General features: G+C 38.1%; 2 protein-coding genes and 1 long non-coding RNA gene across 3 annotated transcripts in view; 2 read left to right on the plus strand and 1 right to left on the minus strand.

Moving 5' to 3' along the window:
* The window catches only part of LOC134294394 (uncharacterized), a 30,532-nt gene extending 18,547 nt beyond the window's left edge, over positions 1–11,985 (minus strand). The window contains exons 1-2 of the long non-coding RNA XR_010001315.1: positions 11,721–11,985; positions 7,241–7,521 (exon numbers count right to left, since the gene is read on the minus strand). This is a non-coding gene — a long non-coding RNA (uncharacterized LOC134294394). The remainder of the gene's footprint in view (positions 1–7,240; positions 7,522–11,720) is intronic.
* LOC100552169 (major histocompatibility complex class I-related gene protein) lies at positions 116–10,704 on the plus strand. Its single transcript, XM_062965302.1, has 6 exons — positions 116–537; positions 3,045–3,320; positions 6,050–6,328; positions 7,195–7,467; positions 8,471–8,557; positions 9,577–10,704. The coding sequence occupies exons 1-6, from the start codon at positions 471–473 to the stop codon at positions 9,666–9,668; spliced, it is 1,074 nt and encodes a 357-aa protein (XP_062821372.1). The 5' UTR covers positions 116–470; the 3' UTR covers positions 9,669–10,704.
* A 64-nt stretch (positions 11,986–12,049) lies between the features above and the next one.
* Positions 12,050–26,645, plus strand: prrc1 (proline rich coiled-coil 1). Its single transcript, XM_062965301.1, has 9 exons — positions 12,050–12,193; positions 14,324–14,414; positions 15,366–15,758; positions 17,009–17,175; positions 20,094–20,196; positions 21,095–21,258; positions 22,281–22,384; positions 22,508–22,610; positions 24,500–26,645. Exons 2-9 carry the CDS (start codon positions 14,345–14,347, stop codon positions 24,707–24,709), a joined length of 1,314 nt encoding a protein of 437 aa, XP_062821371.1. The 5' UTR covers positions 12,050–12,193; positions 14,324–14,344; the 3' UTR covers positions 24,710–26,645.
* Positions 26,646–26,797: the final 152 nt, after the last annotated feature.

The following is a 26,797-nucleotide window of genomic DNA, read 5'->3' on the forward strand; positions in this document are numbered from 1 at the left end:
ATAATATTACCATATAATGATTTAGTACAATATAGTAATTTAATGCTTATATTGTGCTATGCTATTAATATATTGTATGTACATTTGATTTCTAAGCCGCTCTGAGTCCCCTCCGGGGTGAGAAGAGCAGGATATAAATGTAATAAATAAATAAATGTTCCAGATGGAAAATATAGATGATGATGATGATGATTATTATTATTATTTATAGCAAGGTCTGTCAAGGAGAAGCTTTCCCTGAGGTTGAGAGAGTGTGATTCCCTCGGGGGTCATTCCAGGTCAAGGAGATGCTTGGAGACTGGACAGCAGTCCACTTTATTCTAATCCCAGGACAGAAGTCTGCTTAGCAACCACAGACGTCATTGCATCACCCTTTCCCTTATTGGCTGAACCGTATCACTCTCCGCCAATCCGGGCTTGGGTTTTGGTTTCTGTTTAATAGAGAAACCAGCTGGGAATCCTGCTTGGGCATGGGACTGTTTTGGTGTTCCTTCCTGGCTTTGGCAACGGTTGCCCCTTTTTTGGGGTGTTTTTCTGGTGAGTTCTCACAAAGCTCAACACTAGAATGGGGGGGGGGGGCAGGATTTGCACCCAGAACCCAACAGAATGGCATTTTGTATTTTGCATTTTGCATTTCCTCCAACAAGGAAGTACAATGGCTGCTCTGGTTTTACAAGATTTGCATGGAGGAAGAGATATGGGAGGACATTAGCTCAGTGCTATGGACTCCTGGGAGTTCTAGTTTTCTCAGGTGGCTAATAATAATAATAATAATAATAATAATAATAATAATATCAATAATAAGGGAAGACATTAGTTCGGTGCTGTGGAATCCTGGGAGTTCTAGTTTTCTCAGGTGGCTGATATTATTATTATTAATATTAATATGGGAGGACATTAGCTCAATGCTATAGAATCCTGGGAGTTCTAGTTTTCTCAGGTGGTTTATATTATTATTATTATTATTAATAATAATAATAATAATAATAATAATAATAATATTAATATGGGAGGACATTAGCTCAATGCTATAGAATCCTGGGAGTTCTAGTTTTCTCAGGTGGCTTATATTATTATTATTATTATTATTAATATTAATATGGGAGGACATTAGCTCAATGCTATAGAATCCTGGGAGTTCTAGTTTTCTCAGGTGGCTTATATTATTATTATTATTAATAATAATAATATTAATATGGGAGGACATTAGCTCAATGCTATAGAATCCTGGGAGTTCTAGTTTTCTCAGGTGGTTTAAATTAATAATAATAATAATAATAATAATAATAATAATAATAATAATAATATGGGAGGACATTAGCTCGGTGCTGTGGAATCCTGGGAGTTCTAGTTTTCTCAGTTGGCTTATATTAATAATAATAATATGGGAGGACATTAGCTCAGTGCTATGGAATCCTGGGAGTTCTAGTTTTCTCAGGTGGCTTATTATTATTATTAATATTAATATGGGAGGACATTAGCTCAATGCTATGGAATCCTGGGAGTTCTAGTTTTCTCAGGTGGCTTATATTATTATTAATATTAATATGGGAGGACATTAGCTCAATGCTATGGAATCCTGGGAGTTCTAGTTTTCTCAGGTGGCTTATATTATTATTATTATTATTATTAATAATAATAATAATAATAATAATATGGGAGGACATTAGCTCAGTGCTATGGAATCCTGGGAGTGCTAGTTTTCTCAGTTGGCTTATATTAATAATAATAATATGGGAGGACATTAGCTCAGTGCTATGGAATCCTGGGAGTTCTAGTTTCCTCAGGTGGCTTATTATTATTATTATTCAACTACAATTCCCAGGATCCCATAGCCTTGATCAGTTAAAACTAGGCTCAAACTGCATTTATTCTAGATGCTGCCAATGGTATGGGATCCTGAGAGTTGTAGTTTTGCAAAGTGTTTTTTTTTTTACTTTTTTTGCCGAAGAGGACAGGTGCCTCGTTATAATTATTTACTAACTTGTCATTATTATATATTATTATATTAATTTATATTGTTTTATATAGTACCACACTTTGCCACAGCAACGCGTGGCCGGGCACAGCTAGTAATAATAATAATAATAATAATAATAATAATAATAATAATAATAATAATAATAAGACCTGGCTCTGGCTCTGGCTCACGAATGGGACCCTGAAGAAGGCAACAGAAGGCCTGATCCTTGCAGCCCAGGAGCAAGACATCAGGACAAATGCAATTAAGGCCAAGATTGAAAAATCAGCTGATGACTCAAAATGCAGACTGTGCAAGGAAGCTGACGAAACCATTGATCATATCCTCAGCTGCTGTAAGAAAATTGCACAGACAGACTACAAACAGAGGCACAACCATGTGGCCCAAATGATCCATTGGAACTTATGCCTCAAGTACCACCTCCCAGCAGCAAAGAACTGGTGGGATCACAAACCAGCAAAGGTATTGGAAAATGAACACGCAAAGATACTGTGGGACTTCCGAATCCAGAATGACAAAGTTCTGGAACACAACTCACCAGACATCACAGTTGTGGAGAAGAACAAGGTTTGGATCATTGATGTCGCCATCCCAGGTGACAGTCGCATTGATGAAAAACAACAGGAAAAACTCAGCCGCTCTCAGGACCTCAAGATTGAACTGCAAAGACTCTGACAGAAACCAGTGCAGGTGGTCCCGGTGGTGATGGGCACACTGGGTGCCGTGCCAAAAGATCTCAGCCGGCATTTGGAAACAATAGACATTGACAAAATTACGATCTGCCAACTGCAAAAGGCCACCCTACTGGGATCTGTGCGCATCATCCGAAAATACATCACACAGTCCTAGACACTTGGGAAGTGTTCGACTTGTGGTTTTGTGAAACGAAATCCAGCATGACTATCTTGTTTGCTGTGTCATACAACGTCGTTGTGTCAATAATAATAATAATAATAATAATAATAAATATTTTAAAAGAAGATCAAATCAACACAGACTGTTTTCGTGGTGTCAGCAACTGCAAATCCCATCGTGCTGCCCTTGTTTCTCCTTTCGCCCTCAGGTTCTCCGTCACACACGCTGTACTCTTTCTGCACATCCGTATGGGAGCCGGAGTTGCATCTCTTTAACTTCATGGCCGTGGTGCAGGTGGACGGAGTGACGATCGGTCATTACGACAGCCAGGTGAGGCGGGCCATTCCTCGGGTCCCTTGGATAACGCGTGTCGAAGAAGCATATCCAATGTTCTGGGACTGGGTCACTGACAGAGCCCAGAAGGCCGAGATGTGGTTCGGATGGGATATGAAGAAGCTGCAAAAGCTGCACAACCAAAGTGGAGGTGAGTGCAAGGGAAAGCCAAATTCCTCTTTAACTAGAGCAGGGAGAAATGCAGGAAATTAAAGCCCATGGGGCTATTATTACTATTATTATTACAAATGCTAGATGATCATGGAGTTGCTCCTATTATTATTATTATTACAAAGGGTGGGTGGCCATCTGTTTGGGGTGCGTTGATTGTGCATTTCCTGCATGGCAGAATAGAAGGGGTTGGTCCTTGAGGTTGTTGTTATTATTATTTAATTTATTAATATTATTATCATTATTATTATTACTACAAAGGCTGAGTGGCCATGGGGTTGCTATTATTATTATTATTATTTCAGTAGAGTCTCGCTTATCCAACGTAAACAGGCCGGCAGAACGTTGGATAAGCAAATATGTTGGATAATAAGGAGAGATTAAGGAAAAGCCTATTAAACATCAAATTAGGTTATGATTTTATAAATTAAGCACCAAAACATCATGTTATACAACAAATTTGACAGAAAAAGTAGTTCAATACGCAGTAATGCTATGTAGTAATTACTGTATTTATGAATTTAGCACCAAAATATCACGATATATTGAAAACATTGACTACAAAAATGCGTTGGATAATCCAGAACGTTGGATAAGCGAGTGTTGGATAAGTGAGACTCTACTGTATTATTATTATTACTACTACTACTACTACTACAAATGCTGGATGATCATGGGGTTGCTCCTGTTATTATTATTATTATTAATAATAATAATATTACAAATGCTGGATGATTTCTCCTGTTATTATTATTATTACAAAGGCTGGGTGGCCATCTGTTGGGGGTGCATTGATTGTGCATTTCCTGCATGGCAGAATATATGGGGTTGGTCTCTTAAGTTTCAGCTATTGTTGTTGTTATTATTATTATTATTTATCATCATTATTATTACAAAGACTGAGTAGCCATGGGGTTGCTGCTATTATTATATATTATTATTATTATTATTATTATTATTATTATTATTATTATTATTATTACTTACAAAGACTGAGTAGCCATGGAGCTGCTCCTGTCATTATTATTATTTCTACAAAGGCTGGATGGCCACCTGTTGGGGTTGCTTTGATTGTGCTTTTCCTGCACGGCAGTCAGGGGTTGGACTGGATGGCCTCTAGGGTTTCTGCTATGGTGATGATGATGATGATGATGATTATTATTATTATTATTAACACTGGCTCTCAGTGTTTACATTCCTCTCCAGCACATCCATGTCCCAACAACCAGGAGTAAGCTTTTGCCATTTACTAAACTGTACCCATATTGTCAGCATACACCCAATGCGGAACCAACACATATAACCTGGTAACATCATCCTGTTGTTCCCTGGCACAAGTACACCACGAAACCTGTCTGCACAGATGGCCATACAACGTCTGACTAACTGGTTTGAAAGCGTCTGTTCCTGTTTCATTGTGTCTACTTAGTATGAAAGTACTTGTTGCACTCCAGGAACTTTGTTTTCTGCCACAAACTTCATTAAATAGGTGAAGGACAAAGTTCCTCTTCCCAAGACAAAGTTTTCACCTTCTTTTTAGAAACCGACTGTGGAGATGTATTTATTAAATTATATATATTATATAACTGCTGCCACCAAATTATAAGATGTTTTTATTTAAACGCTGCCACCAATTAGTAAAGTCTTTATAATGTGGCCACCAGATGTAAAGGGGATTATCAACGCTTGCCACCACTATGGAAAGATGCAGCCACTAGCTACTCAGAGAGGAGACCTTTTAAATTTTGTTTTTCTTCCTTCTTCTTGTTTACTCTTGATGGTAATATATGTGACAGAAGCTGAGATGTTAGAAAGAACAATAACAAGTTTATTCAGGCACAAAGCTTAATGGTTACAATAACGTTTCTACTTAGAGGCACTTTGATTAACAGTTGCAAAGCTAGAATGAGGTGATTCAAACTCCTTAAAATGTCACTTCTTTCTCTACTGCTTTTAAACCGTAGTCACCCTGTGAAGTACAATCACAGATTATCTGTTCCCTATCAGGAGACAGACTACCTTAAAATAAGTCACCAAACTTATTTTAAACTGACTCAAAATAAGCAATTGAGCCTCCCTGATCCCTTCAACTGAGGATCAGTCTTCCCTGTACCTCATCAGGGCACAGACTAACTGCTTCTTTTTTAAACCTGCACTTCTCCACCAAAATGGCAGTTGGCTCCGCCCACTTCTCCATGACAACCAACTTCTGAGTGCAGAGATGCGATAACTGAAATATTGACCCTTTTAAAACACAATTAAACATGACATCTGTAAACCAAAAAATTCACACTTTATTACACCAACCAATCAGGAACAAGCATCTAAAACCCGGGAAGAAACACAGATTAAATATCCAGTGATTTCCGATTGCAGGGCCATACAGACAGGCGGAGATCCGGATATTCGGCTCAAAACTGGGATATTCCTGCACCTGGAACTTTCGTGTTTTTTGCCTTTTGTAGCTATTGCTTCCGGGTTTACAGGGGGACAGTGTCCAGACAACCTCCTGGTTGCTGCAGGAGTTCCTGGGATAAAGGGACTGTCTGGGAAGGCCCGTAGGAAAAGCACAATCAAAGCATTCCCCAACAGATGGCCATCCTGCCTTTGTAATAATAATAATGATAATGCAGTAATAGGAGCAACCCCAGGGGCCACCCAGTGCAGGTATTTGACACCCGTTCTTCAGCCCCACACCTCTCGTTTTAGGGATCTACACCTTGCAGAGTATGTATGGCTGCGAGATGGACGGAGACGGGGACCGGATCCAAGGATACGGCCTGTACGGCTACAATGGAGAGGACTTCCTCAGCTTCGATATCGAGACCCGCATCTGGACGGTGTCTGACGTCCGAGCCGAAACGTTGAAAAAGAGGTGGGATAGCAACGTGGACCGGTCCCAGAAGATTAAGGACTACCTGGAGCGCAACTGCATTGAATACCTGCAGAAATTCCTGGACTACGGGAAGGAAGTCCTGACCATAAAAGGTGACGATGGAACATAATAGATCAGGGGTTCTCAAACTTTTTTGGCTGCTGAGCCCTTTTTGTAGCAAAAGTTTTTCATGGAGCCCAATATTATAATTATTATAATATTAATATTATAAATACAATATTAATAAAATAATAACATTAATAATAATCTATATATATAAAAGAGTGATGGCATCACGGCGACCCACAAAACAACAAAACTACAGGCCCCCCAACCTCGAAATTTGACAACACAACCCATCATTCACGCCTCTAGGTTGATACAACAAAAAGAAAAGAAAAATAAAGTCCTAATTTGAGAGAGAGGAATAATTGCTTTTATCCAATTGCTGCCAGTTAGAAGGCTAAGCTCCTCCAACTTGGTCTCCTAGCGACCCAATAAAAAATAAATAAAAAATAATAAAAAACACTAAAAATTAATACAATAAAATACTATAACAGAAAATAACTAAAACTAATACAAGAAAATAATAAAATATAATAAATAAAAATATGACTTACAATAAAATTAATAAAAATGCAAATAACGTCAAATAAAAATTACACAACAATTTTTAACCAATACCACCACCACTTTGCCACAGCAACGCGTGGCCGGGCACAGCTAGTATATTATTATATGAATTATTATGGAGTCGGACTGGATGGCCCTTGGGATCTCTTCCAACTCTGTTGTTGTTATTGTTATTCTAGAGGCTGGGTGGCCATCTGTCGGGAGGGCTTTGATTGTGTCTTTCTACCTGGCCCTCTGTCAGGTGTGCTATGGACTTCTAACAGCAGAGAAACCAACATGGAAAGGCATACGGGACACAACAAAGGACAAACGTCCATTTACTTGCTGTGTATTATTGTTTTGGCAGAGCCCCCAACGGTAAAAGTGAGTTACGACGGTCTGAAGACCCTCACCTGCCGGGTGGACGGCTTTTACCCAAAGGAGATCGATGCCGTCTGGAAGAAGGACGGCGAAGTCTGGGAGCAGGAGACCCTTCGCGGGGGTGTCTTACCTAATTCGGACGGGACTTTCCACACTTGGCTCCGTATCGAGGTTGACCCCAAGGACAGGGACCTCTACCGATGCCACGTTGACCACGCTGCCCTGGAGGAAGCCCTGGACACGGCGTGGGAAGAGCCCGGTGAGTGGCCGCAGGGAAGGAAGGCTTCGCCCACTGGATATTGAATTGCTGGGTCTGTGCCATAGAGAAGAATAGGAAAGGGTTAAGGGAGAGGCAGTGGGCGGGGTCATGCAAATTCCACAGCACTGGAGAGAGTCAGAAACACTGAGATGTCTGTGGTGGAGGAAAAACAGACAATCTAGGATGAAATTGTCCCTGTAGGAAAGCCTTCACTTGGGTAGTGGGCAGAATGGTGTGTGTGGAGGAGATTGGCAGGGCTCTTGGACATATTCATGGCGCTCGCCATAACCTGCAATGCCATTGGAGGGAGGGCCATTGGTGTCCCCTGAGTAGTGGGAGATATAGCTGTTTGCGGAAGTGGGAGCCTGTCTGTGGAAGTGGACCCACACACATGCATACTTTCACTTTTATTGTGTGTATAGATTTTATTCTAATTATTACTATTATTATTTGTGTATTTCTACCACAAGGGGACTCAAAGAGTTTATGTATCTATTATTTAGGTTGAGTTTATGTTTTTAATTGCGGTGGCGCAGTGGGTTAAACCGCTGAGCTGTTGAACTTGCTGACCGAAAAGTCACTGGTTTAAATCCGGAGAGTAGGGTGAGCTCCCACTGTTAGCCCCAGCTTTTGCCAACCTAGCAGTTCGAAAACATGCCAATGTGAGTAGATCAATAGGTACCACTCAGGTGGGAAGGTAACAGTCATGCCAGTGGCCACATGACCTGGGAGGTGTCTACGGACAACGCCGGCTCTTCGGCTTAGAAATGGAGATGAGCAACAAGCCCCAGAGTCTGACACAACTAGACTTAATGTCAATGGAAAACCTTTGCCTTTACTTACCCTGTTTTATTTCTCCCAAAGGAGACTCAAAGCGGCTATGGATATATTATTAGTCTTATAATGTATTATTATTATTATTATTATTATTATTATTATTATTATTATTATTATTATTATTATATTTTTCCTTGACTCATTTTGTTGTTTCCTCTCCCCATAGCCTCAATCCCTATCATCATCATCATCATCATCATCGCAGTTTTATCTGTTCTCGTCGCTCATGCCGTTCTGCTCTTGTGGTACAAAAGTAAGTGAATTTTGAAAGATTTTGTTGTGTTATTATTATATTCTGTGCCTTCCTGGCCTGGGAGTCCCAGAACTTAAAAGGTGGCAATACCTACTACTACTACCACCACTACTACGGTAATAATAATAATAATAATAATAATAATAATAATAATAATAATAGGAACAACCTCAGGGGCCATCCAGTCCAACTCCTTTCTGCCAGGCAGGAAAAACACAATCAAAGCACCTCCAAAAGATGGCCACCCAGCCTTTCTAATAATGCTAATATTAATACCAGTACAGTAGAGTCTCACTTATCTAACATAAACGGGCCGGCAGAACATTGGATAAGCAAAAATGTTGGATAATAAGGAGGGATTAAAGAAAAGCCTATTAAACGTCAAATTATTTTATGATTTTACAAATTAAGCACCAAAACATCATGTTTTACAACAAATAGAAGAAAAAGCAGTTCAATACACAGTAATGACTGTATTTATGAATTTAGCACCAAAACATCGCAATGTATTGGAAACATTGACTACAAAAACATTGACTACTAAAAATTGACTACAAATAAAGATAGAATCACATTAAGTAAACTTACGGTAACAACACTGTCAGAAGTTAAATCCGTAAAAAGTTCAGTCCTTGCTGCCTAGAGAAACAGTTGTGGATCTGGGTGGGAGGTAGACTGCGTTGGATAATCCAGAACGTTGGATAAGCGAAGGTTGGATAAGTGAGACTCTACTGTAATAATAGGAACAACCTCAGGGGACACCCAGCCTTTGTAATAATACTCAATAATAATAATAATAATAATAATAATAATAATAATAATAATAATAATAATAGGAGCAACCACATTCCAACCCTCCATTCCAACCCTTTTCTGCCATGCAGGAAAAACATAATCAAAGCACCCCCAACAGATGGCCATCCAGCAATAATAATAATCATAATAGTAATAATAGGAGCGAAGCCACCCAAAAATTAAGTTCTGTGCCAAATAATATTTTCTGGTTGTTGTTTTTACAGGAAATGAGCTTCCAAAAATTATATCGAAGCCGTTTGAGAGACAACCCTTGAATACGGGAGGCACCAAGGGCCAATCGCAGCCCGATTCCTGAAGATGTTTGTGTCCTAAATCCATTTTGCACTACCACTCCCAGGATCCCACAACCCAGAATTTGTAAAATTAATTTCAAAGGGTTTTCTTAAGCCTGGGTCTTGTTGATGGTCTCCCATCCAATTCCTGACCCGGGCTGACCCTGCTTAGCTTCCAAAATCAGAGGGGATCTTAGTAACCTTAGGTGACTAATCAATGGTGGGAAAATCCATTCCATTTCAATTTATGATGCCAAATATGTTTTCACGGTTTTAACTGATTTTTTAAAAATATTGTATATATTTAATTATGTTTTAATATTTGTTTTAAATTGTACTCTGATGCTTTTTATGTTAAGCTGCTTTGTGTCTCCTTTGGGAAAGATAAAGGGGGTATAAATAAAGAAATATAATAATAATAATAATCACAATAATAATAGCAATAAATCCTCTCCTTAGGGAGAGATAAAGTGGGGTATTAATAATAACAATATTAATAATAATAACAACAACAACAATAATGATCCTATCCATCTAAATTTGAAGGGACCATGAGAGGTTTAAGGGGAGTATCAATTAAATTTGTAGTGACTCCTTATATACATTATTATTAATTATTATTATTTTATTATGACACAGCAAACAAGATAGATATGCTGGATTTCGTAATAATTATTATTACGTAATAACTATTATTTTGTAATTATTATTATTATTATTTGAAACACAACAAGATGAGTCCACAGCAAACACTGTGCTGGCTGTTGTATTGGATCCCAAATTGGAATCTGTCGTCAACTTTTCAATTATTATTATTATTATTATTATTATTATTGAATTGATACTCCCCTTAGACCTCATGATAATGATGATGATAATTATTAGCACCCCATGTCTCTGTTCTTCTGAATCCCAAAAAAATATAGCAATGAAGCAATCATGGTGTATATTATTGCATTGATTCCTCAAAACTGACATTTTTGTAAAATTGTTTTATAGATTGTTATTTTTTTACTGTAAACCAATGGAAATGTAATAAATATATATATTTTAAAAAGGTCTATGGATCAAAGGAGTTTCGTGTTTCGATTGCGGTCCCATCTTCAAAATCATCTCATTAACATATATTAACACATATGCAAATGTTGCAAGATCCCAAAGACTTCTGGTCCTAAACATTTCAGAAAAAGGGAGATTCAACCTGTATATATGTATGTATGTATGTATGTATGTGTGTGTGTGTGTGTGAAACTTAAAAGAGTTTCATGTTTGGATTGGGGTCCCATGTCCAACATCATCTCATTAACATACAGTAGAGTCTCACTTATCCAACATTTGCTTATCCAACATTCTGGATTATCCAACGCTGTCTGCCTTTTAGTAGTCAAACGTTTTTGTAGTCAATGTTTTCAATACATTGTGATGTTTTGGTGCTAAATTTGTAAATACAGTAATTACTACATACAGTAGAGTCTCACTTATCCAACACTCGCTTATCCAACATTCTGGATTATCCAATGCATTTTTGTAGTCAATGTTTTCAATATATCAAGATGTTTTGGTGCTAAATTCGTAAATACAGTAATTACTACATAGCATTACTGTGTATTGGTAAAACATGATGTTTTGGTGCTTCATTTGTAAAATCATAACCTAATTTGATGTTGAATAGGCTTTTCCTTAATCCCTCCTTATTATCCAAGTGTATTCGCTTATCTAACACTCTCTTATCAAACATTCTGGATTATCCAACGCATTTTTGTAGTCAATGTTTTCAATATATCATGATATTTTGGTGCTAAATTCGTAAATACGGTAATTACAACATAACATTACTGCATATTGAACTACTTTTTCCGTCAAATTTGTTGTAAAACATGATGTTTTGGTACTTAAATTGTAAAATCATGAACCTAATTTGATGTTGAATAAGCTTTTCCTTAATCTCTCCTTATTATCCAACGTATTCGCTTATCCAACATTCTGCTGGCCTGTTTACGTTGGATAAGCGAGACTCTACCGTATATGCAAATATTTCAAAATACAAAAAAATTATCTAAAATCACTCAAAATACCTGCTATTTTGGAATTCCAGATAAGGAGATGCAACTGTTGTAAAATCTAATCGAAATCCTGAAATGTGAGGCACTTCCGGTTCAGTCCTTCCCTGTCAACTTGTTTTGGACTTCAACTCCCAGAAGCCTCTGCCGTGTCGCCCAATGGCGAGGCATGCTGGGAGTTGAAGTCCAAAACCCATTAAAGTGCCCAAGCGTGTCGTTTGCGGTGGCCTGCAAGTTTTGGACTTCGACTCCCAGAAACCTCCGCCGTGTCGCTCAATGGCGAGGCATGCTGGGAGTTGAAGTCCAACAAATCCTTAAAGGGCCCGAAAGTAGAAGAGAGGCGGGGAAAGCGAACGTGGCAGCCTGAGGTCAAGGAGGAGGCTCCCGGCTCGCCATTTTCGAGCCTGGAGCCGGCGGCAAGTCCACCGGGCGCCGCGGAAAGAGCACCGGGATCCTACCAGTAGCCGCCATTACCGCCGAGCCCTGAGGTAATCAAAAAGCGCGGGAAAAGAGGCCCTGAGGGGGATTGGCGCCTATTTTCGTCACTTTATTATCATTATTATTGACAACTAGTGTTGATGGTTTCCTCTTTATTCGTTTTTTTAATTTTATTTGCTTTATTTGGCTTATAATGGAGTCTCACTTCCTTCCTTGAGGAGAACCGAGCTCCCCTCGAGCTGAGGAGAAACATAAGAGGCGAGACGTGGCAAGAAGGCTCCTGCGCCTGCGCGGAGCGGTGCCTTGTGGGAAATGGAGTCTCGAAGCCCCATCCTTCTCCTGTACCACCTTCGGGACTCCTGGTTTACAGGACTACAACTCCCAGAAGCGCTAAGCAGTTTAGGCTAGTTGTCAGGGGTTCTAGAAGTTAGAGGTCCAAAACTCAACGATTAGAAGGTTCCATTAGCCACAGCTGGGCCTTGAGGTGGGGAGTTTGAAACTGTCGGCATTACATCAATATAATAATAATAATATATTAATAGTTTGACCCACAGCTGGGCCTTGAAGTGAGCAATTTGAACCTGTCAGCATTACATCAATATAATAATAATAATAATAATAATAATAATAATAATAATAATAATAATAATAATAATAATAATAATAATAATATAATAGTTTGACCCACAGCTGGGCCTTGAGGTGGGGAGTTTGAAACTGTCAGCATTACATCAATATAATAATAATAATAATAATAATAATAATAATAATAATAATAATATAATAGTTTGACCCACAGCTGGGCCTTGAGGTGGGGAGTTTGAAACTGTCAGCATTACATCAATATAATAATAATAATAATAATAATAATAATAATAATAATAATAATAATAGTTTGACCCACAGCTGGGCCTTGAGGTGGGGAGTTTGAAACTGTCAGCATTACATCAATATAATAATAATAATAATAATAATAATAATAATAATAATAATAAATCAATAGTTTGACCCACAGCTGGGCCTTGAGGTGGGGAGTTTGAAACTGTCAGCATTACATCAATATCATAATAATAATAATAATAATAATAATAATAATAATAATAATAAAAATAAAAATAATAAAATTAATAGTTTGACCCACAGCTGGGCCTTGAGGTGGGGAGTTTGAAACTGTCAGCATTACATCAATATAATAATAATAATAATAATAATAATAATAATAATAATAATAATAAATTAATAGTTTGACCCACAGCTGGGCCTTGAGGTGGGGAGTTTGAAACTGTCAGCATTACATCAATATAATAATAATAATAATAATAATAATAATAATAATAAATATATTAATAATTTGACCCACAGCTAGGCTTTAAGTAGGCAGTTTGAAACTGTCAGCATTACGTAAATATAATAATAATAGTAATATATTAATAGTTTGACCCGACCCACAGCAGGGCCTTGAAGTGGGCAGTTTGAAACTGTCAGCATTATATCAATATAATAATAATAATAATAATAATAATAATAATAATAATATATTAATAGTTTGACCCACAGCTGGGCCTTGAAGTGAGCAATTTGAACCTGTCAGCATTACATCAATATAATAATAATAATAATAATAATAATAATAATAATAATAATAATAGTTTGACCCACAGCTAGGCCTTGAACTGGGCAGTTTGAAACTGTCAGCATTACATCAATACAACAACAACAACAATAATAATAATATGTTAATAGTTTGACCCACAGCTGGGCCTTGAAGTGAGCAATTTGAACCTGTCAGCACTAAATCCATATAATAATAATAATAATAATAATAATAATAATAATAATAATATATTAATAGTTTGACCCACAACTGGGCCTTGAAGTGGGCAATTTGAACCTGTCAGCACTAAATCCATATAATAATTATAAGTATACATCATATAGTCCTAGACACTTGGCAAGTGTCCACCGTGATCCAATACAACAGGCAACATAGTGATCTTGTTTGCTGTGTACTCATCTTGTTGTGTATCTAACAACAACAACAACAACAATAATATTAATAATAATAGAATAGTATGACCCACAGCTGGGCCTTGAAGTGGGCAATTTCAAACTGTCAGCATTAAATCCATATCATAGTAATAATAATAATAATAATAATACATTTTTTTCTTTTCTTAAAGGTCTGTGTTATTGTGGAGAAAATGATGGAAGAGAGTGGCATAGAGACGACTCCCCCCGGAACCCCTCCACCAAGCACCACCACCTCATTAGGTAGATATGTCAAATTAATGCATATTTGCTTATTTGTCTGTGCCACAAAAACTCCTACATGGCTCAATGGATCTGGAATCATTTGTAGGTCGGATATTTGTAACTCGGGACTGCTTGTGTGTATATATATATAGAACGCGGGGGGGCGGGGGGCGGGAAGACATCATACCATCCTGTCTCCTGTTCCATCAATTGGGAGCCCCTCCCACCAAGGAATAACTGCCACTCTGGGACCAGAGTGAAGAACGGGGGGGGGCGGAGGAAGACATCATAGCAACCTGAGAGCCAGGAAAATGGTTCCATCTTGTCTCCTGTGACATAGCAACATGCCATGCTAATAGTGTGTATATATATATATATATATATATATATATATATATATATATATATATATACACACACACACACACACACACACACACACAAAATAATTTATAAATATATAATATATTGTATATACTTATAATATTGATAATAATATTATAATGTAATAAAATATTACACTAATAATAATATAATATAATAATATTAATTATAATATATTAAATGTAATGTTACTAATAATATTACCATATAATGATATAGTACAATGTAGTAATTTAATGTTTATATTGTGCTATGCTAATAATATATTGTATGTATATTTGATTTGTAAGCCGCTCTGAGTCCCCTCCGGGGTGAGAGAAGCGGGATATAAATGTAGTAAATAAATAAATAATAATATATATGTGTGTGTGTGTGTTTATATATATATATATATATAACACCACTCTCACTTCCTGTTGTCTCAGCCCTGTTTTTAACTAGGAGTTTTTTGAAAGTCAGGTGTTTGTAACTCGGGGATTGCCTGTATATTTTTATAGCTGGAGTTGTATAAAGATTTCCTGACCCAAAATTTGCTGTAAGCGGAAGAAGCCCTAGCCTAATTTTTTTCTGTCTTTTCCTCTGCAGCTGCAGCCAGTGCGATTGCGCCCCCAAAGACCCCGGCGGTCTCCACATTTCCTCCCCAGACCTTTGCCTCGCCTTTGCCGCCCGCGGTTTCCACTCTTCCTTCCACGGGCCCTCTCCCTCCTCCTCCTTTGCCCTTTGTGCCCTCGGTGTCTGTTTCGGCGGGGCCATTCGCCGCTGTTCCCCCCATTACTTCCTCTTTCAGCAGCCCCGTGCCCCCGTTCCCATCCTCTCCCCCCTTAAGCTCCACTCCGGGCCCGGTCCTGTCTGCCCCACCGAGCGGCCCCCCCATCTCCGGCTTTTCTATCAGCTCAACTTATGACATCACAAAAGGACACGCGGGGCGAGCGCCACAGACGCCGCTGATGCCCTCATTTTCGGCCCCTTCTGTCACAGGTAAAAGTGAGATTTTATCTTCTTTTCTATGTGAACTTTTGTTATTATAAATAATAATAATAGTAATAATAATAATAATAATAATAATAATAATAATAATAATAATAATAATCGAACTGCAAATGCTCTGGCATAAACAAGTACAGGTAGTCCCGGTGTTAACTGGCGCACTGGGTGCCGTGCCAAAAAATCTCAGACAGCATTTGGAAACAATAAACATTGACAAAATTATGATCTGTCAACTGCAAAAGGCTCTTGTATAAGGTCTGGTGGATAAATGGCATAAGCACGTTGCATTGTTTTAAACTTTGTATATTGTCTTTTATGACTGTTTTAACTTTTTTAACATTTTAGTTCATTGTATAACAGTGTAACGGCATCAATTGCCACTTGTAAGCCGCCCTGAGTCCCCTTGGGTGAGAAGGGCGGGGTATAAATACAGTAGAGCCTCACTTATCCAACATAAATGGGCCGGCATAATGTTGGATAAGCGAATATGTTGAATAATAAGGAGGGATCAAGGAAAAGCCTATTAAAGATTAAATTAGATTGATTTTACAAATTAAGCACCAAAACATCATGTTATACAACAAATTTGCCTGAAAAAGCAGTTCAATACACAGTAATGCTATGTAGTAATTACTGTATTTACGAATTTAGCACCAAAATAACACGATGTATTGAAAACATTGACTACAAAAATGCATTGGATAATCCAGAACATTGGATAAGCGAGTGTTGGATAAGTGAGACTCTACTGTAATTGAAATAAATAAATAAATAAAAGGCCACTTTACTGAGCTCATCATCCAAAAATACATCACACAGTCCTAAATGTTTGGGAAGGGTTCGACTTGTAATTTTGAAGCTGCAAGGCTATTCAGTGCTAATCAAGGTGGCCAAAGGCAGCATTCCCACTTGCCTCAAACCAACAGGAGTTCTTTCTCCTACCCTGGACATTATTCCACAGATATATAAACCCCACTGGCCTAGTTTCCAACAGACCTCACAACCTCTGAGGATGCCTGCTGTAGATGTGGGCGAAACGTCAGGAGGGAGTGTTTCTGGAACATAGCCATACAGCCTGGAAAATTCACAGCAACTTTGAAAATTTCCCAAAAATCAGTGGATGCGTGAAACGTTCTGAAACCCCCAGAACTGATCTTTTTGTAACTTGGGGACTGTCTGTAGTTCAGCAACGGAAAAACTAACTGTAACATTCTTTTACTTTGTCGGTTCTCGATTTACAGGTGTCTTAACAAGCCCTGTGTCACAGCAGGTGTCAATGCCTTCATCCTTGGTTCCCGGTCCTGGGGGAGCCTCTTCCATTACTTTCCCAGAGCAACATGAAGACCCCCGGGTGGTGGATTTGCAGGGTGAAGCTTCGGCCGGAGGCGGACTTTGGGGCTTCATTAAAGTAAGTGTGTGTCCTCTTTAGACCATGCTTACAACTGTGTTGGCAAGGCAGCAAAACACAGCATAAAAATCTGGGTTGAGGTTTTTGGGCTGTATGGCCATGTTCCTGTAGCATTCTTTCCTGATGTTTTTCTGGCATCTGTGGCTGACATCTTCAGAGGTTCTGTTGGCAGTGAAGCAAGTGATTGTATATATACAGTAGAGTCTCACTTATCCAACATTCTGGATTATCCAACGCATTTTTGTAGTCAATGTTTCCAATACATCGTGATATTTTGGTGCTAAATTTGTAAATACAGTAATTACTACATAGTGTTACTGCTTATTGAACTACTTTTTCTGTCAAATTTGTTGTATAATATGATGTTTTAGTGCTTAATTTTAAAAATCATAACCTAATTTGATGTTTAATAGGCTTTTCCTTAATCCCTCCTCATTATCCGACATATTTGCTTATCCAACATTCTGCCGGCCCGTTTACGTTGGATAAGTGAGACTCTACTGTATCTGTGGAATATGTCCAGGGTGGGAGAAAGAACCCTTACCACCATTCCACCATGTCTCCCGTGTCAATATAAAAATATAATAATATAGAATACTAATATTATGCTATACTAATAATATAATATATTGTATATGCATATAATATTGATAATAATATTATAATGTAATACAATATAATAATATCACACTGTTATAATTGTATATTAGATATTACATATAACATAACTAATAATATTGCAGTATAGTGATATAGTACAATCTATATATATAAAATGATAAAGTTGTTTGCGCAGTGACTATAACAACAAAACTAAACATCCCAGAAATACGAAATTTGGCAACACAATGCAAAAGGCTTGCCTCCAGGTTACAACAACACAATCACACCACAAAACCACAATCCAGACCCACAAAACTCACAACAACGCATCATGCGATAACAACACAACTAAACGCCCCAGAAATACAAAACTTGCCAACACAATGCAAAAGCCTTGCCTTCCAGTTATAACAACACAACCACACCACAAAACCACACAGCGCCCACAAAACTCACAACAACGCATCGTGACTATAACAACACAACTAAACGCCCCACAAATACGAAACTTGGCAACACAATGCAAAAGCCTTCCCTCCAGGTTGTAACAACACAACCACACCACAAAACCACAATCCGGACCCATAAAACTCACAACAACGCATCGTGACTATAACAACACAACTAAACGCCCCAGAAATACGAAACTTGGTACACAACTAAACGCCCCAGAAATATAAAACTTGACAACACAATGCAAAAACCTTGCCTCCCGGTTGTAACAACACAACCACACCACAAAACTACAATCCGGACCCACAAAACTCACAACAATGCATCGTGACTATAACAACACAACTAAACGTCCCAGAAATACGAAACTTGGCACACAACTAAACGCCCCAGAAATATAAAACTTGACAACACAATGCAAAAACCTTGCCTCCCGGTTGTAACAACACAACCACACCACAAAACCACAATCCGGACCCACAAAACTCACAACAATGCATTGTGACTATAACAACACAACTAAACGCCCCAGAAATACAAAATTTGACAACACAACACAAAAGCCTTTTCTCCCGGTTGTAACAACACAAGTACACTACAAAACCACAATCCGGACCCACAAAACTCACAACAACGCATCATGACTATAACAACACAACTAAACGCCCCAGAAATATAAAACTTGGCAAAACAATGCAAAAGCTTTGCCTCTCAGTTGTAACAATACAACCACACCACAAAACCACAATCCGGACCCACAAAACTGACAACGCATAGTGACTATAACAAATACAAAATTTGACAACACAACTCATCCACCTCCCCAATTCACACTTGGCCTCCAAAAAAACAATTACAATAATAACAATGACAACAACAAAAACAAGAATCAACACCATCACAGGCAAGAAACAGCCAGGCACTGAGGCTGAGAGGCCAGTCAGTGCTACACTGGGCCTCCAAAAAACAATACAGTAGCATCTAACTTATCCAACCTTCATGACCACAACAACAACAATAATAATAAACTCCTACACAGGCAAAACAAAAAAAAGACTATTGTACCACAATAAAAATATAAACCGCACTCAGCAGAATCAGACATTACAACAACAAACCAAAGACAACAGGGATCTCAAGCAATTATCAATCAACACAAAAATTGAAGAAGGTAACAGACTTCAAATACTACTACTAATGTGAGTATAAAGAAGGTGGAGCTCACAGCATAAATACAACCTAATGTAGACTGACCAGCACCACCAGACTAAGCCACAGCAACGCGTGGCCGGGCACAGCTAGTATAGTAATATAATGCTTATATTGTGCTATACTAATAATATATTGTATATGCATATAATATTGATAATAATATTATGTAATACAATATAATAATAATGCACTATTATAATTTTATATTAGACATTACATGTAATATTACTAATAATATTGCAGTATAGTGATATAGTACAATTTAGTAATATAATGCTTATATTGTGCTATGCCACTAATGTAATATATTGTATGTACATATAACTTGTAAGCTGCCCTGAGTCCCCTTTGGGGTGAGAAGGGCGGGATATAAATGCTGCAAATAAATATTAGGAGAGAATGCCACTGGAAAACTCACAGCAACCCAGTGATTCTGGCCATGAAAGCCTTCGACAACACAATAATAATAATAATCATCATCATCATCTCTCAAAAGGGTCTTGTCGCAGCATTTGAGGGCCATGCATCTTTTCTTGTGAAAAGCACCAATAGCTGTAGGAACTGGGAAGTATTTGCCAACATAGATGTGATTTAAGCTGTGTGGTTAGTTGGGGGAAAAAGATATTGACAATCTTCTTTTTCTCCTGCAGGGAGTGGCCGGAAACCCGATGGTGAAGTCGGTGCTTGATAAGACCAAGCACTCGGTGGAAACCATGATCACGACATTGGACCCCGGCATGGCTCCGTATATCAGTAAGTCATACTTGCAAGCCTAGCAGGGTATCATGCTGGTTGTTGTTTGCCTTGTAGAGATCGTAATAATAATAATAATAATAACAATAATAATAATCAGGGCCAGCTAACACCTCCCAACAGAGGATTCCCCAGGCAGGAAGCAGCCAGACTTTGAAGCTGCAAGACCATTCAATGCTAATCAAGGCGAACAATTGCAACATTCACACTTGCCTCAAGCAGACAAAGAGTTCTTTCTCCCACCCTGGACATTATTCCACTGATATATAAACCCCACTTGTCTAGTTTCCAACAGACCTCACAACCTTTGCCTAGTTTCCAGCAGATCTCACCACCTGCCATAGATGTGGGTGAAACGTCAGGAGAGAATGCTTCTGGAACATGGCCAGACAGGCCAGAAAAATCACAGCAACTCAATGACCACAACTTGGTTATGGGGCCAGGCTTTCGAATAACAATTAGCAGCACTAATTATTATTATGTAAGCTGAAACTCAATTGACAGACCCAGTCTTTTAGACTCGAACATGCCTATCTGTATTTTATAAGTGTTTTTATGAATGTCTGATGTAATTTAATAACTTTTTAATTGATTCACAATGTATTGTACAATTTTATATATGTGTTTTATTGTAAGCCGCCCGAGTCCCCTATTGGGTGAGAAGGGTGGGATATAAATATTGTAATAATAATAATAATAATAATAATAATAATAATAATAACAACAACAACTGCATGTTTTTCCAGTGGTCTTGAGCTGTTGGGGAAGGCCTGGGAGAGTAAATTAGAGGGTTCAGGGGTGAACTTCGCGGTGCATTTTGCCCACCCTGATATAAAGGACAACCTCACTATGTGTATGGGCGGAATTGAATTTGAATGGGTTTATCCTTACGTTACAGGATCTGGGGGGGAACTGGACATCGTAGTTACCTCAGTCAAAGAGGTCAAGGTTGCGGCGGTGAGAGACGCTTTCCAGGAGGTTTTCGGGATGGCCACCGTCACCGGAGAAGCCGGACAGTCCAATATCGCCCCGCAACCCGTGGGCTACGCAGCCGGTTTGAAAGTGAGTGCTTGTGACATTCTTTTGAGTGGAATTGACAGACTTAATGTCAGGGGAAAACCTTACCTAAAAGCAAAGGTAAAGGTTTCCCCTGACGTTAAGTCCAGTCATGTCTGACTCTGGGGGTTGGTGCTCATTTCCGTTTCTAAGCCAAAGAGCCGGCATTGTCCGTAGACACCTCCTAGGTCATGTGGCCATTGGCATGACTGCATGGAGCGCTGTTACCTTCCTGCCGGAGCGGTACCTATTGATCTACTCACATTGGCATGTTTTCGAACTGCTAGGTTGGCAGAAGCTAGAGCTAACAGCGGGCGCTCATTCCGCTCCCGGGATCTGAACCTGGGACCTTTCGGTCTGCAAGTTCAGCAGCTCAGCGCTTTTACACACTGAGCCACCTGAGGCTCCTAATATATAAAATATATAATATATAATTAATATTATTATATTATACAATATTATTACATTGTATTATTATTAGCCGCCCTGAGTCCCATACTGGGTGAGAAGGGCGGGGTAGAAATACTATAATAAATAAATAAGTATTATATTGTATTAAATTATAATATTATTATCAATACTATATGTATACACAATATATTACATTATTACCATAGCACAATATTATTAAATGAATGAACAATATAATAAATGTAGTAAATAAATAAATATTTAAAAATAAAAACAATTTTAACCAACATAAACCTATCAGGATTTCAATGGGAAATGTGGGCCTGCTTCTGCCCAATGAGATAGTCAAGTTAATTAGGATTGTTGTTGTATGCCTTCAAGTCATTTGCTCCCGGGATCTGAACCTGGGACCTTTCAGTCTGCAAGTACAGCAGCTGAGTGCTTTAACACACTTTGCCACTGGAGCTCCTATAAAACCTTACCTACCTATAGATAAATAACTAGTGGAGGCTTGAAGAGAGTTGCTATTTCCAACATATCTAAGAGTGGCATGAATAATTATCTTCTGCTCCATTTTGTCCAACATTTTCCTACCGACTCCTTCTGTTATCTTTCAGGGAGCCCAAGAAAGGATCGACAGCTTGCGGCGGTCAGGGATTATACACGAGAAGCAGCCCACTGTGTCTGTGGAGAATTTTATTGCAGAACTGCTACCAGACAAGTGAGATATCCCTCCTAAATGGCCATTTCAAACTCTGAAATCTGTATGGAAATAGCGTTCAGAAGCTACCTGTCTGTTTTGAAATAAACCTCATCAAATATCAGTTTTTTTTTCTCGTTGCAGGTGGTTTGACATTGGCTGCATCATTGTGGAGGATCCGATTCATGGCATTCACCTGGAAACCTTCACCCAAGCGACGCCAGTACCTCTCGAATATGTCCAACAGGTGAGGAATTCCTGTATTTCATCCATATTATTATGATATTTGGGGCAAACAAACAAAGAATGATGAAGTGTTTCAACAGAGACCAAGTCACAAGTACAAACCCTTTTGGAACGATCCACTTGTTTATATCTCCCATCCAAAAGAGCTGATGGCAACACATTACATCTTGCAATCACCAAAGCTCTTGTGATTGCATGGAATTAATGATGTAGTAGGGGAACAAGTTCTCTTTGCTGCAAGAATCAGATTATGAAAGTCAAGACCCAAAAGTCTGCTCTTACGGAATCAATGACGTGGTAGGGGAACAAGTTGTCTTTGCTGCAAGTGTCAAATTATCCAAAAGTCTGCTCTTGACTGACTTGTGAGCATTATTATTATTATTATTATTATTATTATTATTATTATAGAAGCAAAATAGTCTTTGTGAGCATTATTTTTATTTTATTTATTTACAGTATTTATATTCCGCCCTTCTCACCTCGAAAGGGACTCAGGGCAGATCACAATGCACATATACGAGGGCTATCCACAAAGTATGTTACGTTTTGGAATTAAAAATTAACGAAGTATAGGATAAAATATTTATTATATACAGTTGAAAGCCATACTTCAATAGTACAGTAGAGTCTCACTTATCCAAGCCTCACTTATCCAAGCTTCTGGATAATCCAAGCCATTTTTGTAGTCAATGTTTTCAATATACAGTAGAGTCTCACTTATCCAAGCCTCGCTTATCCAAGCCTCTGGATAATCCAAGCCATTTTTGTAGTCAATGTTTTCAATATACAGTAGAGTCTCACTTATCCAAGCCTCACTTATCCAAGCTTCTGAATAATCCAAGCCATTTTTGTAGTCAATGTTTTCAATATTCAAAATACAAAATTACTGTATTTACGAATTTAGCACCAAAATACCATAATATTTTGGTGCTAAATTCGTAAATACAGTAATTACAACATAACATTACTGCGTATTGAACTACTTTTTCTCTCAAATTTGTTGTATAACATGTTTTGGTGCTTAATTTGTAAAATCATAACCTAATTTGATGTTTAATAGGCTTTTCCTTAATCCCTCCTTATTACCCAAGTTATTCACTTATCCAAGCTTCTGCCGGCCTGTTTAGCTTGGATAAGTGAGACTCTACTGTATACAAGGGCTATCCACAAAGTATGTTACGTTTTGGAATTAAAAATTAACAAAGTATAGGATAAAATATTTATTATTTACAGTTGAAAGCCATACTTCAATAGTACAGTAGATTCTCACTTATCCAACGAGCTGGCAGAATGTTGGATAAGCGAATATGTTGGATAATAAGGACGGATTAAGGAAAAGCCTATGAAACATCAAATTAGGTTATGATTTTACAAATTAAGCACCAAAACATCATGTTATACAACAAATTTGACAGAAAAAGTAGTTCAATAAGCAGTAATGCTATGTAGTAATTAATGTATTTACGAATTTAGCACCAAAATATCATGATGTATTGAAAACATTGACTACAAAAATGCGTTGGATAATCCAGAACGTTGGATAAGCGAGTGTTGGATAAGTGAGACTACTGTACTTTTAAACATAGTCCCCATTCAAAATTAGGCACTTTTCAGAACGATTAATGAGTTTAGAAAGTTCCTACCCTCAGCAGTTTCCTGCCACGTCCTGAAACTAGACTATTAATGGTCGGGGGCTTACTCTGACCCAGGCTAGTTTGGAACTCATGACCTCATGGTCGGTAGTGATTTATTGCAGCTGGCTACTAACCAGCTGCGCCACAGCCTGGTCCATTAAGAGTGCTCCCAAAGACAGGCCAATTGCTGTTATTTTTTTGTCAACAAATCCTTTGTCTTTTCTCACGCTTTTTCTCTGAATGTTTTCTTCCACAGGCCCAGAGCCTGACTCCTCAGGACTACAATCTCCGATGGTCGGGCCTCTTGGTGACGGTGGGCGAAGTGATCGCCAAGGCCTTGCCACACGTCGACAGGACCGATTGGCACGCGGCATTCACCGGGATGTCCCGCCGCCAGATGATCTTCAGCGCCGCCAAAGCCCTTGCGGGGATGTACAGGCAGCGCTTGCCCCCCAGGACCCCTTGAAAGCGGGCTGTTTCTCTGCCCCTTCAACAAAGAAGACTCATTCCTTACAGACCTAGAGCGGTTCACCTGTTTCTCCTGGCGGTTGGATCTTGGCTTTATAATCTACATATAAACCCTTCATTTGATTTTTTGAAAGTATCCTTTGGAGGATGAAAACGATCAACAGCTTCCAAAACTACAAATGTATTTCGACACAGTCAGGTAGTGTTAAAATATGTTGGATAGGATGCGTTTTCTCCCCATTTTACCAATCCTTGGTATAATAAGATTTATTTTGTTCCATAAAATTGTATCCGTGAACAATCATTGCTGGTACAATCTTTTGCCCATGAATAAGTTTGTATGATGGTGAGACTTAAACTAACGCAGGTAATAATAATAATAATAATAATAATGATTTATCATTATTATTATTATTATTATTATTATTATTATATTTCTTACATGGTAAGACTTATGCTAACACAGGTAATAATAATAATAATAATAATAATAATAATAATAATAATAATTTATTATTTTATTTCCTACATTGGTGAGACTTAAGCTAACACAGGTAATAATAATAATAATAATTTTTATTATTATTTTATTTCTTACATGGTGAGACTTAAGCTAACACAGGTAATAATAATAATAATCATTATTATTATTTTATTTCTTACATGGTGAGACTTAAGCTAACACAGGTAATAATAATAATAATAATGTTTATTATTATTTTATTTCCTACATGGTGAGACTTAAGCTAACACAGGTAATAATAATAATAATAATAATTTTTATTATTATTTTATTTCTTACATGGTGAGACTTAAGCTAACACAGGTAATAATAATAATAATTATTATTATTATTTTATATCTTACATGGTGAGACTTAAGCTAACACAGGTAATAATAATAATAATAATGATTTATTATTATTATTTTCTTACATGGTGAGACTTAAGCTAACACAGGTAATAATAATAATAATAATAATGATTTATTATTATTATTTTATTTCTTACATGGTGAGACTTAAGCTAACATAAGTAATATTAATAATAATGATTTATTATTATTTTATTTCTTACATGGTGAGACTTAATCTAACAAAGGTAATCATCATCATCATCATCATTTATTATTATTATTATTTTTTTCTTACATGGTGAGACTTAAGCTCAGCCCTGTCTCCGGCACTTGGGAAGAGGCCCCGCCCCTCCCCTGGCCCCGCCCCCAATGCACCTGTGGCCATCACCGCCCCCCTGGATCACTGTAGCGCCCACCAGGGGGCGGTAGTGCCCACTTTAGGAATCACTGGTCTAGATCGTTTGTAGGTTGTGTTTCTTCATCAGCTTTCCTATGCGGTCAGTGGTTCCCTCGATGTATGGTATCCCAACAGACCTCCCAACCTCTGAAGGCGCCTGCCACAGATGTGGGCGAAACGCCAGGAGAGAATGCTTCCGGAACATGGCCAGACAGAAAGTTTTAAAAAGAAAACCTGCCTTAATAAATGCAAGCTTTTCGGTTTATATCAGGCCTGGGCCAACTTGGGTCCTCCCTCCAGGCGTTTTGGACTCCAACTCCCACCATTCCTAACAGCTTCAGGCCCTTTCCTTTTCCCTCTCAGCCTCTTAAGCCCGAGGCTGTTAGGAATGGTGGGAGGGAGGACCCAAATTCGCCCATGCCTGGTTTCTATGCTATTCAATTCTATCTTTGTTATCTTTTTAAAAAGACACTTTTATATCGAATCTTTGGTCTAGTAGCCAGTTTATTATTATTTTCTATCCAGCGGGGAGAGAAAAAAATCTGTAATTCTAATAATATATTTTGCCCTTCTTGTATAAAAATAGATCTATTGCTCCTTTTGGGCTTGTAACTCTTTCCCCCCCCCCTTTCCCCTTTCTGTCTTTGAAGTGTTTTCTTAAATAAATAGCTGCTTTGTTGTATTTCAGCGTCAATGTTGACTTTTGTGCAAAGGTGGCTGCCGAGGTCGCGGAAATTGTTAACCATTAAGCTGTATTCCTGGCATTGCAGAAGGATTAGATACCCACAAATGTAGTGATTGCTTTAGCAATGTTCAGTCAACAAGTATAACGTA

This window comes from Anolis carolinensis, unplaced genomic scaffold (assembly GCF_035594765.1).
Source record: "Anolis carolinensis isolate JA03-04 unplaced genomic scaffold, rAnoCar3.1.pri scaffold_14, whole genome shotgun sequence".
NCBI lineage: Eukaryota > Metazoa > Chordata > Lepidosauria > Squamata > Dactyloidae > Anolis > Anolis carolinensis.

What these genes read in the sequence shown, in the direction of transcription:
- prrc1 (XM_062965301.1), top strand. Translation starts at nt 14,345, where the DNA reads ATGATGGAAGAGAGTGGCATAGAGACGACTCCCCCCGGAACCCCTCCA. An exon ending in GACTTTGGGGCTTCATTAAA is followed by an intron (nt 17,176 to 20,093) that starts GTAAGTGTGTGT and finishes TTTCTCCTGCAG; the next exon opens with GGAGTGGCCGGAAACCCGAT. An exon ending in CTCTCGAATATGTCCAACAG is followed by an intron (nt 22,611 to 24,499) that starts GTGAGGAATTCC and finishes TTTCTTCCACAG; the next exon opens with GCCCAGAGCCTGACTCCTCA.
- LOC100552169 (XM_062965302.1), top strand. Translation starts at nt 471, where the DNA reads ATGGGACTGTTTTGGTGTTCCTTCCTGGCTTTGGCAACGGTTGCCCCT. An exon ending in GCTGCACAACCAAAGTGGAG is followed by an intron (nt 3,321 to 6,049) that starts GTGAGTGCAAGG and finishes CTCTCGTTTTAG; the next exon opens with GGATCTACACCTTGCAGAGT. An exon ending in TCTGCTCTTGTGGTACAAAA is followed by an intron (nt 8,558 to 9,576) that starts GTAAGTGAATTT and finishes TTGTTTTTACAG; the next exon opens with GAAATGAGCTTCCAAAAATT.